Raw genomic sequence first — 13677 nt, 5'->3', positions numbered from 1 at the left:
AGTTTGGGGGTTTTCGGGAGGTGTTTATAAGTGACCAGACAAGCGACTGGGGCCTGAATCTCCAGAGGGGATCGTTCCAACTCACGAAATGCCAAATAAATCCTAATTGCGATCATGGTTCCAACAAACCCAAAAAGGATTTCCTGATTAGATTTGTCAAACTAAATCACGCTGATAGCAGGAGACAATTTTAGGCAGTTGGCAAACAACTGTTTTCAACATTAGAGCATCTGTTGTGCTTTCAGAAAATTAGAAAGTAAAAGTTTAACTTCTGAAAGTCGACTTCATTCCGTCATTTAAAATCTTTGTAAAATCCAACTTACAAAACAATATCAACATGAGACATATTTACAAACATAGTTATGTATGCATGAAAGTAGATGATCGTTTCCTGACCATAACTTTGAATGTGAAATGACAAAATGACAAAATTCAGCTAATTTGCTGGGGTTTTTTCTTTGCCCAGTAAACCAAAGCGTTAACGTAAAATTAGTGCCCATTCTGAGCGCAGTTCCAGTTTGATATGGCCTCACAAAGTGCTTCCTTTTGTGTGTGCGACTGCAGGATATGCTAAATTTACATCTCTCAATCAGACTAAAGTTACAACTGCATGAATCTCTGATTTGCAGGCAGCAATTTAGCTTTCATTGCGCAACAATGTAAGGCAAATTTGATCTTGAGTTTTAAAACATTGATTAAATATTTTATTAAGTTTGCTTTCTGAAGATCTCTGGCAAACATCTCTGAGTTATAATAAAATTGCATTAAAAAATCATCAGTCAGGAAGCATGCACCAAGATATTCCAGGGCTGCAGTAATGCAATGACGGCTAAAAAGCCTGATTTCCACGTTCTTCCTGGTTGTCATGTCATTTCATAAACAAAGAACAGGGAAAATGTTCTAACACACCAACGATTTGTAAAGATGCTCCAAGACTAAATCAGCAACTGCCAGGATAGTTATAAGCAAGCATTACAAACTCGAGTTTGAAGCAGCCATTCAACCATTAATGCGTACTGCATGCACGACCAAAGCCAGGAAGCGATTGGATGGAGGCAAATACGAGTAAATGAGCACATACCTGTATGGGTGAGGCTGTGTCTCTCCAGCTGGTAGCGTTGAATAAATCTCATGTCACACATGGTACAAGCATATGGCTTCACCCCTAAAACACAACAAAAATTAGAGGTATTCAACATCAAGACATGAAAAACCATGAATTTATTATCATTTATTCCATCATGCTTTAATAGTTAGAGACATTACACTAACATAGGTTAAAAGAGCAGTGCAGTTTAGCTTAATACATGGATATAAAGCTGTTCATAGCTTTAAGCAGTTTTGTTTTAATTTCATGCTGAAGCTTTATAATAATTTCACCAAATCTTCAGAGAATGTTTGTTATTGATCAGCTTCATAACTGCACTTAATGCACCTTATAGTGTAATGTTTCTCTCATTGAAAACAAGCAATAGTCAGCAATGTGCATGCAAAAGTACCATTACAGTATCAAAAGTCAAGGTAATTGACAGAATCACTTCTGCAGTGGACAGTTTTCCAACAAAGCCTAAAGATTTATCGACAGTCGTATAATTAAAGTATGGAGAAGGGATTATGAATGTAATTTTTAAAGTTTTTTTTTTTTTTTTAAATGGGAAAACTTTCACAGTGAAAAATTAATTAATCATACCGGTATGAGTGAGGGTGTGTCTTGCCAAATGGTAACGCTGGAAGAACCTCATGTCACACATGGAGCAAGCGTATGGCTTCACCCCTAAATGTATACAGTACCAGATTTTAGAGACAAGAAAATCTAGTCAAACGAGGGCACAGCTGCATGATTTTTACATATACTAATATCTATTTTTCGTTACAAATGCTCATTAACCTTTACACCCAGCTATTTCTGTGCAGACATAAAGACGTAACATCAAATATAAACAATACAGAACAAACTGTGTTCGCAACTTAGGTTTAATGATTCAGATAGACAAAAAAAAAAAGGTATATATTTATTTAGTGCTGACAAAAGAATGACCCATACCATTGACACAAAATGTCTAGAAACCCCTAGCACTGTCAAGAAAGAGGGTTAAGTAAAACTTCTACCCGTGTGAGTGAGAGTGTGTCTTGCCAGGTGGTATCTCTGGAAAAATCTCATGTCACACATGGAGCAAGCATATGGCTTCACCCCTGCACACACAAAGCAAAGTTTTTCTTGTAAAAACGACAAAATGAACTCAACAGGACACACTTACTTACAGCTACTCCTCAGTAAATATGAATATCATTGGAAAAAAAGTAGATTTCTTTCAATAATTCGATTCAAATATTGAAACTGACGCACACACACACACATTGCACAGGTGTAATTATGGTTTACAGCTAATAAAAACCAAAAATTCACTTTCTCAGAAAATCAGCCTATTGTAGAAATGTTATATTTATCCCACCTTATGGCCTACATATGCATGGGACTGTTGAGTTGACGTTTGTCCACCAGACAGTCGTTGACACTGTCCACATGAAGGTCAAACCAAAGCATGTCACCGCTAAAGATGGTGGCCGTTTAGAAACCGTATCCAAGCATAGTGATGGAAAAAATAGAACCCATCCAGGAGTTTCTTTGCTGCATATCTCTGCGTCAACATCGGCAGATTGTAGTCATTTTTTAACATCTAAATATGGAGTTAATAAGTAAAGCTTATTGATAATAAGTCAGTAACTTTTACAACAAATGTTTATTTCCATCTTGTTTGCGTTTTGGAATTGGGTTGACCATGTGGTATTTGTCTGGGAATGTGGCAGTAATAGTGATGCGGTGCAGGATGGTGGTTGTTTCTTTAGGGCGTCAAAAGGTTAGAGAAATTTATAGAACATAATTCATATCTGTAAATATCAGTTATTGGCCAATAGCAGCAATATTACTATCCGATATCCACCTAATTTCTTTAAATAATTTGTGTATCCCTATTTCAGATCAAGTTAGAGTTTCTGTAACAAAAGCCATTTTTTCGAGTTGGTTTTATAAATAATCCAAATTTTCTGAGAAACAGAATTGTAGGTTTTCCATTAGCTAAAAACCATAATTATCCAAATGAAGACCTGTTAAATATTCCGTGTGTGATAAATCTATACTTGTGGGTTACATTTACTCAAATAAAATGATCTTTTCAATTGTATTATAATTTACTGAGGTGCATCTGTATTTTATGTATCCAGACATGCCAAGGAGGACCAGAACTGAAACAAAATACACATCCAACTAACATTTTCTAATCTGTCAACATTCATGAAACACGGACTTTGATTATTCTATAACCTGCTTACAGTGAAAGGGCTGTTTTCAATCCAGTCAGTAATATTTTCAAGTCAGGATTTAGCGGCTACACACTTCATACACATGTTAACAGCTAAGACGCTCTAATGCTAATAAATATTTCATGTTACACATGACTAGTAAATTTGGGTATTTGGGCACCGATGAAGGAAAGAAGGGTGAAACCATACCCGTGTGAGTGAGGCTGTGTCGTGCCAAGTGGTGGCGTTGGAAAAATCTCATATCACACACAGAGCAAGCGTATGGCTTCACCCCTACACATACAAAAGTATGTAAATATTCAAAAGAAACCTTGAACATTTGACCATCAACTATTTCCTAAGTGAGGTTTTTTTTTCCCCAGTTATACATTTACACCATGTGTCATTTTTCATGTGGGTGTGTGTGGTGAAGGTTATTTCACTTGAACAACAAAAGAAAAATGGCAGGGATGATCTTAACAATTGAACAGAATATAGGCAGTGTTCACACACGCACAGCTGTTTCATAAAGTATTCATACAGTTAATAGAAAAATGCTAAGCTTGAACTTAGCCGATCTGCTACATGTCTGGATACATCCACAAGTGTCTGAACACTAGTCTGTCTTGCCATTTGAAATCTGCTAAATCTCTGCTTTCGGTGGAAACTTCTAGAGTGAGCAGACGCATACCGGTGTGTGTGAGGGTGTGTCTTGCCAGATGGTAACGTTGGAAGAACCTCATGTCGCACATGGAGCAAGCGTACGGCTTCACCCCTACATACACAGATTATCAACAAATTAGCTACGCCGTTACTTTGGGATTACGGGGAATTCATAACAACCAGTTTATTCCTTCATTCACTTTTTATGTTAGTTTAAAAGAAGTTTGGCAAAATTATTAGCAGGTATTGAGGTGATCAACTTTCAAATGAAATGGAGTACGTCACAAAACAAAATTTAGGGATGTTTTAATGCATAGAGGCTCTGAGGTGGTAAAAGCTACATTTCTATGAGACAGAAGGGGGAAAACAAGTCAAAAAATGGATTTGAAGTCCATCAAAATTAAAACTGCAAAAATATTACAATGAGTTTTCCCAATTATGTTGTAGTGAGGTCGGTCTTCCTCAGATTTTAACTTTCTTGGAGAAAGTTAATTTAGGCCTCTCTAAATTTGCATCACTGGACCCTAGACCTAGTCAGAACAAACTTCTCACCCATGTAAATGTAAATGTCAGCCAAGATCTTGAGCTCTAATAAGTAATTATGTCTTTTATTCATTGGTATGGCTGCATGTTTCATAAAAAAAGCAACAAAAAAAAACAATTGAAAACCATTTAAGTCATGAAATTGTTATTTTACATACAATGAATGTTCATAGTGGAACCTCTCAAAATCTGAAGGAAGGGATTGAGAAAAAATAAATTTCCTGTCTTATGGGTTTTAGGTTTTATTTTACACCAAGTCCACCTGTGATCAGCTCATCAGTGCCTTGTGCTTTCACACTGTGGCCAACAATAGGTATTTCTAAAATACAGGACATTTACTTTCATACGACCAACATAAAACATACAAGAATGTCAAAAAATAATTTGAAAAAAAAGAAAATGTGAGCAACAGTAAAAGTGAATTGTTTTTGATGCAATCATTAACATCTATTTATGCCTGTTATACTGTCTGATAGTTCCAACTATTGTTTGTATTTGTGTATATTTACAAATTGTCAGTGTGTGGAAGAAAGCCCATCCAAAAAACAAAAGTAAAAAATGAGGGGGGAAAAATGTAAATATATTTCCAGAAACCCTTTAAGAGCTCGTCAGTCTTTACACAGTTAGGATAACTATTACACAGGATATCAAAGTAATTTTATGATAAGTATTAGCAGATATTTCTAATACTTAATTTAAAAAAAAGGGCCAGAGCTAACCTGAAATGGTTTGTTCCACAAAATCAAATCCTACAGCCTGTGTTTTTCTTTCACCCTGTGTGTTTTTTTTTTTTTTCTTCGATCAAAGTCAACCTTCCCTTTCCCTGCGTAAGAATCAATCCACTGACTTTAGAGTCCACTCAATCACGCTAAACAAAAACTGGGTACGGTAAAAGAACGCATACCCGTATGAGTGAGTCTGTGTCTCTCCAGGTGGTAACGCTGGAAAAACCTCATGTCACACATGGAACAAGCAAACGGCTTCACCCCTACACACACACAGAGCATACAAGCATTAGCTAGTCAGTCTGGTAAGTGGAGAATAACTCAGGAAGAAAAAAAAAGTAAAAATAAGAAATTTGTAACGTGTGTATGGGGAAAAGACAGATGCAGTATTGGCAAAAAGAAAAACAGTAAATGTCAGCTACATCAACGTGGATTGGTAGATTAGCCCAAGGTTAGTTAGCTTCAGTTTCTTACAGTGAATAACTTGGCAGCAATAATTTACTTAAAACAATTACTTAGAAGGTTGACTTACCCAGTCTGTTTGATAGCTATTATGTAAACATTCCCCCAATTGATGTCCGCAATTTTTTAATTGTACACAATAAGACATTAAGGATTCAGTATTTGATCACCATGCAGATGCTGTCAACACAAACCGAAGAACATACATAGTAAGAAGGGGCTATGTATTGCATGATTTGTGTTGCCTGTGCTTTAACAGCTTAAAATCTGCACACCGGGGTCCACAAGTAAGAGTCCATCATTAAGTCCACTGTTAAAAAGTCTTCACTGCAAATCTAATTCACTTGTTAAAGCACAGAGGGGTGAATATTTTTGGTACTGTAGCCAGAACAACAACAACAACATACTAAAGAGTAAATATGGTCAATTTTGTAACATGTTGGCGATTAAACCTGTACATAGGAACAGAAATCCAAGTTATTTTTAACTGAAACTCCTCGTGTATTTAGAGACGGCAAAGATGCAGAGTCAGCTCTCCAAGAGTTTTACATCTTATGCTGGGATTCAACATCAAACAACTTTAAGAACAAAATTGTAAAAAAATTAAGTCAAGGTACTCTTAACCTATTAATGTGATTTTCTAGAAGGATTCTCAACCATAAGCAGTTGTACACTTACAGATCCAACCGCGTGTAATACGGCATGGAACAGCAGTGATAATGGTCGCAAACCCCCATAAAAAAACAGTTCAGATAAAATTATTATAATTGCAATAACAGTTTTTTTTGTAGGAATTAGGAATTGGAAAATATTGCATAATTCATTATTATTTTGTGAAAGAAAAACTATTGTTAAAGGGATTAGTAGTCGTGTTTCCAGTTTCATGAGATCGTCATTAAATCCTGTGTTTCAAAATATGACTTAAAACAATTATTTCACTGTTTAGCAGCACAGTTGCACAACTGAATGTAACTATTGGGATGTAGTTGTCTTTTTTTATAATATACATGTTGTCAAAAAGATTAATCTTTTGACCCTTTTTACCGTAATTTTTAATCACATTTGCAATTAATCCCACAAAGAACCATGATAATGTCTTTTCTCCATATCAGCCATCTCTGGGACAAACACTTGCTACTTTTCTGTTTTAAATAAAAGCAATAGTATAATGCAAGACAATGTAGTCAAAAAAATTTATGTGTAAATGCAATGACACGATAAATTAGCGGTAATCTCACTGAAGGTCTGATACCATCTAAGCCTTGGATCAAGTAGAAAATGCCAAGTTTATATATATATATATATATATATATATATAAAATCTGCGCTGTTTGTATTTTAAGACAATCTAAAATGGCTAACAAGTATCAATATAGAGTGAGAAGCTGAAATTAGCTTCTGCTTACACCAGATCTTCCTGTTCAAAAAAATGTTCACCAATCCTTAAATAAATGCTAAAATGACCAAAACTTCCATCAAGTTTCACGTTTCTATAACTACACCAGCTAATATATAATACACAGTCAAAACTATTAAAAACAAAGAAATTCACACAAAGAGTTTTTAATAATGGACTCTGGACTACAGGACCACAATGGCTTCTATTCTTTCGTTTTCCGATTGTGGGGACAAATAAAAAGGCTGCATGTTACAATTTGGAGCAAACAGATTTCGGGGCTGGCTTTGTTGGAAGTTACTGTCCACAGACAAAAATGAATCGTCAGCATCTGTCCCTTGATTTATGTGAAAGACTACATGCGTAGTCAGATTTATGTAAAAAATGGGCACGGCTGAAGGACGCATACCCGTGTGAATGAGGCTGTGTCTCTCCAGGTGGTAACGCTGAATAAACCTCATGTCACAAACGGCACAAGCATACGGCTTCTCCCCTAAACCGAAGAGCACCAGTTTTAGTTCAAGTCCCCCCACAGATACCAGTCAGCTGTGAGGCAAAGCTGTTACCAAACAAGGCTTTAAGTAGGCCACTGGAAAAAGCTCACAACTGCTGCACACTTCTAGACTCAGTCCAACTTAAACGTTTAAGGCCTCTTTCAACATTTGATTTAAATATTCAGTCAGTAAAAGCTGTTCTGGCTTCAAAGAGAAGTCGAGCTACTGCAAGCAGCTACCATACCTGTATGAATGAGGATATGTCTCTTTAGGTGATATCCACTTCTAAATGCTCCGTAACAATGATCACAAATAAAATTTTTCTGCACTTTGGAGGCCGGACCATTCTCATCTCCACCTGTGCCCTATGAAATAAGCAGACGGACAAAAAAAATCATTTTAAATACAGGCTTAAGAAGAGTGTAGCACAAATGCTCAATGTGCAGTAAACTTTAATGCAAACACAGAGGTGCATTTGGATACAAAAAGAGTATTGTGGAGAAGTTTATTTGTTTCAGGAATGAAATTCAAATGTTACATTCATGGTACACATTGTGTTATACACGCCGACTAACATAAGTCATGTTTGTTCATTTTAATGATTATGATACAGAGCTACTGAAAACCTGAAAGTCTGTACTTCAGAATATCATTGCAAAAGCCCCTTTCCCCACACACAAAAGAAAATATATTTGACAGAAATGGAAACCCATGCAGTGAACTGTATGCACTCCGTACTTCTCCTGGGGGGGTTTTTGGCCTTTCTTCCTTCAGAAACTGGGGCCTTAATTTCCAAAGTAAATGTGGAACACTTCTAACGTCTGGTTCAGGCGCAATATAAGAAATTCACCGGCTGTAGTTAACGTCCTGGATCAGGACATGTTCTCCTTCCACTCAACTTTTCATTAACAGTTTCATGTAACACCCAGAAAATCCAGCTTCTGTAGGAACGAGCTTTAGTTGCTTACCCTTCAAGCTGAGGGTAAGTCGGTGTCTGCTGGATACCTGACATGTAATCGGGTTTCCCCTGCCTATATACTACTAACATGTCAGTTTAAAAAAACTAAAAAAATCCTTCTATACAAGTCTTGCATAATATTCTGATTGTGTGAAAAGTGGGGTTTTCATTAGCCGCAAGTCCTCATCAAAATTAGCTAAATTAAATGTTTTATTGCTGCGTGTAATGAAACTTTACATCAGTTTTCCTTTGTGAACTGAACATCAGACGCCCCTTTTATTCAATGTGACCGTTAACACAATCAAAATTCATGTTAAATTGTTTATTCCACACAAAGCACTAAAATTACTGCAGAAACAGTCAAATTGAGCTTTTTCCTCGAAGCACAACGTCAATTTTAAATGAGAAAATCTCCCAGTCATGTCAGATGGCCTTAATGCCCTCCTGTTACTGCTCCCCCTGTTATGCTCACAACTGCAGTCATTGTGCTCCACTTCACTCCCCTCCCCCCCTTCCTCTCCAGAGAACCTCCACCCACCCCCTCCACATCTTTCCTGTGCTCCTCCCCCCACCCCCACACAAACAAAAATGTGCACCCTTGGATGATCCAAGGCAGCCACACATCAGCGAAGTCGAACGCTGAACGCGGTGTGCGCGCGGGGGAGCCGAGCGCACGTTCATGAAATGAGAACACAAGAATTTTCCCAACAATTTCAACAATCCAGGCTACTGACCTTCCCTCCCCTTCCTTCTTGTTCTCTCACTTTACAGGGCGTCACTGATTTCCTGTTCTTTTTCTTCTGCTGCATGTCTTCGTTGGTCCTCATGTCCTTCTCATCCAGCAGGCGGGGAGCTTGGAATTCACCTTCCTTCCTGATAAGCTACGGAGCAAGAGAAAGTTAATTATTTCCCCATTTTCCCAAAGGTCTCTTCTTAGCGCTGTAAACAGAGGTTCTGATCGTGGCCAAAAAACCAAAGCAACAGCAGCGACCTTTTACTATTGATAATACAGTATTTTCAGTTACCGTCAGAAATAAACTGCGTCTCTAATAATTCATGCCATTTTTTAATATGATTTTGTTTATGACAAATCTAAATTACGCAACAAAACTGGTTTATCCGAGAATAATTAATTACATGCAAAAATTGTATAAAAGCAAAAAAGTTTGCAGTCTTCACACTGTGAAAGCCTAGCAGTTAACCCCCACCCCCGAGCCCCCATATTTCCCATGCGAGTCCTAACCAGGGGTGGGCAGCTCATTCCAGAAGGGAGGATCATGTGGCTCTGGGGAGCACGGTCGGGTCCGTCTCTCTGAGGCGGTGCATGGCCGAGCGGAGCCATCATTTTTTTAGGAGGAGCAGCCATTGTACTGGCCTGCATCAGGGCCATGCTGGACAGGACAGCTTCGCAGCCAAGCAGCCCCGCCTGCATGAGGAAGGAGGAGGAGGAGGGGAAGGGGGAGAACAAAAAAAAAAAAAAAAAAAAGACGCAACACTTTACAAACTGTATCAAGTCACACAAAATGAGCTGCAATTTGAAATGAACTACAGCTAAGACAGTAGTAACAACAGTGGCGGCATCCGCCAAGCTATTCATCAACGACAACATCCTGAGTGACACAAGACTGCAAGTAAAACTATTTGTAACCACTTTGGTGTTGTCAAAACAAACCCATTTCATATGGTCGCGGACTGAGCTGCTGGGCAGATGTGACATTGCTGTGGTATATGTGAGCGCAGGGACAGGGGTGGGGACAAGGTCATCCAGAGATCCGTCAGTCAGGATGGTCGGGCTGGTGGGAAGCCACACCCACCTCACTCATCTAGTACTAAAACTGAGGAAGAGGAGGATGTGGACGAAACAGACAGACATACAGTTACAACTGCTTCATTGGCTGCCTTTACGGACACATAATACAGAGCAAGTTCATGTAAACAGATAATTTTGCTTTGCACAAATGATTCCAGGTAATGAACACAGATTTTTTTTTTTTTTTTAACAACAGGACTCACTGTAGCTAGGAGTGAATTTAATCTGGCCTAATACTTCAGAGTTTTATCCTATTGGGAGGAAACGTAGACCAGTTTCAGTTATTATCCGTTGTTTGTTTTTTTTAATAGGTTTAACCAATAAAAGTGCTACATTACAATTGCATCTAAAATTACACACAATCTATAATTCAGTGATGATTGAGAAGGATAAAATCAAAAGAAAAAAATAAAAATGATAAAAATCAGGTTTTAAAGATAAGAGGATTTTATTTTAGTTTTTATCAAGCCAGTAGTTTCTTAGTTAAACCTTTAAAATATCTATCATTTAATTATTAATGAAAATACCACATTCTACAACAAGTAATGTGATTTTTGGATGTTACAAAGATTACTACTTTTGATTTTGAGTCTCAACAGTTTACAGATTTTTATTTACATCCAAAATAATTCACAGGAGTCTGCCTTTGAAACACATTTAACTCACATACATACCATTGCTCTTTCAACAGAAATTATCTTGACATAAACCCTTGACATTCTTTACTAGGGCATTAATTACCCCAGAATTTCAGCCTTTAAATTGAAGTAAAGTCTTAATTGGTAAGTCAATAAGTCAATCCTGACTTTATCTTAAACTGCTCTGAAAGCTCACTTGTGTGAAATAATTTATTTTAGCATAGTGTGTTAAAATACACTTTGGATTTGACATTTAACATAAATAGGATAACATTTATGCTTTTAAAATTTGTTATTTCACTGCTCTATTGTGTAGAAACTATTATATTTTCCTCATTAAAAAGCTAGTTGAATACAGTTCGAGTAATTTATTTGTTTTCCATTATTGTATGCAACTACATTTAGGATTTTTTTTTTTAAAAAAAAAAAAAAAAAAAAAAAAAAGGCAGACAAAAGCATGATTATCCCCCCCCCCCCTTTAACAAATACAATGCTATCAATATATTCGATTTTAAACAGAAACATCACGAAGACTTTAGTTTTTTATATATATTAGATTGGTGATGGGACTAACTCATGTTTTTCCATCATAAAAGCTTCTCAGTTCACTAACGTGAGCTAACGTTAGTATAGCCAGACAACTAACGGAACGCTACAGCTAATGCTAATTTTTTTTTAAAAAAGTACATAATTTACAAATGTTTGTTGCCGTTTGGCTAGTTAAAATATAGAGAATTAACCTAACTAAAGGCTGACTATATACTAAACGTACATTTTCAGCACATGCAGTAGTGGCCTTCGTCCTGCCTCTGAACCCTGCGTTAGTTTAGCTGCTGTTTGAGCAGGCTAGCTAACAGCAGCTAACTGCTCGGTGGCGCCCTCGCCCACTCTACCGCTACAGACTAAAACTCGGAGCAAATCAGGAGAAAACGTTTACTTCGGATTGATACAGCGGTTTCGCCAGAGTATATACCTCACAAGATGGATCGCTTCATGTTTTTCCCAGTTAGATTACTAAAAAAAAGAAACCACAAGCTCAACTGGTTCCAGACGAGTCTGGGCTATAAAGACATTCGTGATGGCCGTCGTTACGAGAGCCTCCCCCTCCCGATCATTAAGCTAACATTTGTTAGCATCCCAGCACTGGCTAACACTGACGCTGTAACAATGCATAAACCCGCTTTACTTCCTTCTTCGACCGTACGTTTACAAAATGAGCACACAGACATCCAAATGCATGATTAACATTACATAAACACTGAAAACTATACAATTTTTCTACGTACCAGCTTTGCTCGCCGACGTTTTCTGCACCGTCTAGTTTACAAACACAGGAAACGCCACAGGATGTAGCCCACTCCCCCACACAGCAACAGCAGCAAACCCTCCTCAGCCGAAGAGAAAGGGCTCATCTTCTTCCAGCTCCCCGAGAAGCCAGAGTGGTGATCAAGCTGAAACGGCAGAAAAGACTGTTAGTCCATTATTATTCCTGATGTGGAGACGCCCACCACCGCGTTAAGGTTGATAAATGTTGTTTGGGGGGTTGAGGGTTGGGGGGTGGGGGTCTTCCTGGCCTCTCTCTCAGCTCACTGGAGATTCAGACCACGTCTGAAGAGGCGCAGATGAAAAAAAAAAGGGGAGTGAGCTCTTAAAATGACAGAGAACAGGGACGTGTGTACAAACACTGGGGAGTTAGAGTAGTTTTTATGCTGCCCTTTGCCCTTTTGGATTGAATCATCTACATACACAAGCCTGAGCAGAGATAGCAAGATTAGTGATCAATTAATTATTATATCATTGGACTTATATTTCCTTTAAATTGTGCCACATTTATGTGTTAGAAAAACTAATTTGTCGGTTGCACACATGAAAAACAATCTAAATCCTTCCTACCAATGCCAGCCATCTTTGCAATGAATAGTTCACTTAACGAACAGGGCCTCCATAATGTGTTGAAGAACTATGGCTAGTTATTGCCAGTGTGGCTGTGTTGGTCATTATCTTCCAAACTAATCCTACGAGCGGTCAGAGCTGCAGAAAGCTTTTATGTTATCTCCACTTTCAAATTCTTCAGGTAGTCGGATAAATTCTGAGCATTGACATGTTGGAGGATTAAATTAATTGGATTGCCACTGGTTTCAGAACCCTAGTTTGATAGCTCTGCGTTGAGATTGCAGCCAATGATCACAAGCTTTGTTTTTTCCAGCATCACACTTCCTTTACCAAAAGACATTTGGCATTGGCAGAGGGCATTTGGTCAGCTGTAGATGGATACAATCAGCTTTATTTCCTTTGCAAACATGGAACCATTTAAAGGGAACTAAACTGGCTTCGATTTAGTGCCAACAAAATGCTCAAAGATATTACCTGCAGGTTACATAATGGCTCCATACTTTGGTTTTTACGCCAGGTCTTAGTATCTTTGGCAGAGTGGGGATGTTTCAGCTCCTGCTGGAAAAGGAAACCAGCCTCTTTATGCAGCTTGTCAGAAGAGGAAAGCATGAAGTGCTCTATAACTTCCTGGTAGACATAAATGCTCAGTAAAACACATTGGACTGAAAACATCTCGGATCTTGTGCCTCGCCCCTCTCTCTCCAGACTCTGTGACTTTGATTTCCAAATAAAATGCAAATTGTACTTTTGTCAAAAGAGAGAGAGAAGGGATGATGTGTGACGGGGCAGTGTTAG

At 37.9% G+C, this 13677-nt stretch overlaps 1 protein-coding gene across 16 annotated transcripts; it reads right to left on the bottom strand.

Annotated features, from left to right (window-relative positions):
- Positions 1-272: 272 nt before the first annotated feature.
- Positions 273-12627, bottom strand: LOC106942510 (zinc finger protein 740-like). 16 transcript variants are annotated; one of them, XM_015025795.1, is made up of 12 exons: positions 12276-12626; positions 10214-10376; positions 9785-9967; positions 9276-9422; positions 7828-7948; positions 7499-7582; positions 5411-5494; positions 3992-4075; positions 3511-3594; positions 2110-2193; positions 1691-1774; positions 273-1165 (listed from the first exon to the last, which is right to left on the bottom strand). In XM_015025795.1, exons 2-12 carry the CDS (start codon positions 10256-10258, stop codon positions 960-962), a joined length of 1206 nt encoding a protein of 401 aa, XP_014881281.1. In that variant the 5' UTR covers positions 10259-10376; positions 12276-12626; the 3' UTR covers positions 273-959. The 16 variants fall into 16 exon arrangements, with proteins under 16 accessions (XP_014881281.1, XP_014881282.1, XP_014881288.1 ...); XM_015025796.1 differs by lacking the exon at positions 12276-12626 and adding an exon at positions 11963-12269; XM_015025802.1 differs by lacking the exon at positions 2110-2193 and having other exon boundaries at positions 12276-12627.
- Positions 12628-13677: the final 1050 nt, after the last annotated feature.

Source organism: Poecilia latipinna, unplaced genomic scaffold (assembly GCF_001443285.1).
Source record: "Poecilia latipinna isolate Pla-1442-1.1 unplaced genomic scaffold, P_latipinna-1.0 Scaffold4331, whole genome shotgun sequence".
NCBI classification, from domain to species: domain Eukaryota; kingdom Metazoa; phylum Chordata; class Actinopteri; order Cyprinodontiformes; family Poeciliidae; genus Poecilia; species Poecilia latipinna.
This window is presented reverse-complemented; position numbering and strand designations above follow the sequence as displayed.

Bases quoted from the DNA above. Each gene is read 5' to 3' on its own strand.
- LOC106942510 (XM_015025795.1), bottom strand. From the start codon at position 10,258: ATGTCACATCTGCCCAGCAGCTCAGTCCGCGACCATATGAAATGG. The intron at 9,423-9,784 runs GTTAGGACTCGC...CTTGCTCCGTAG, and splicing joins GAATGAGCTGCCCACCCCTG to CTTATCAGGAAGGAAGGTGA. The intron at 1,775-2,109 runs GTAGAAGTTTTA...GTATACATTTAG, and splicing joins ACACACTCTCACTCACACGG to GGGTGAAGCCATACGCTTGC.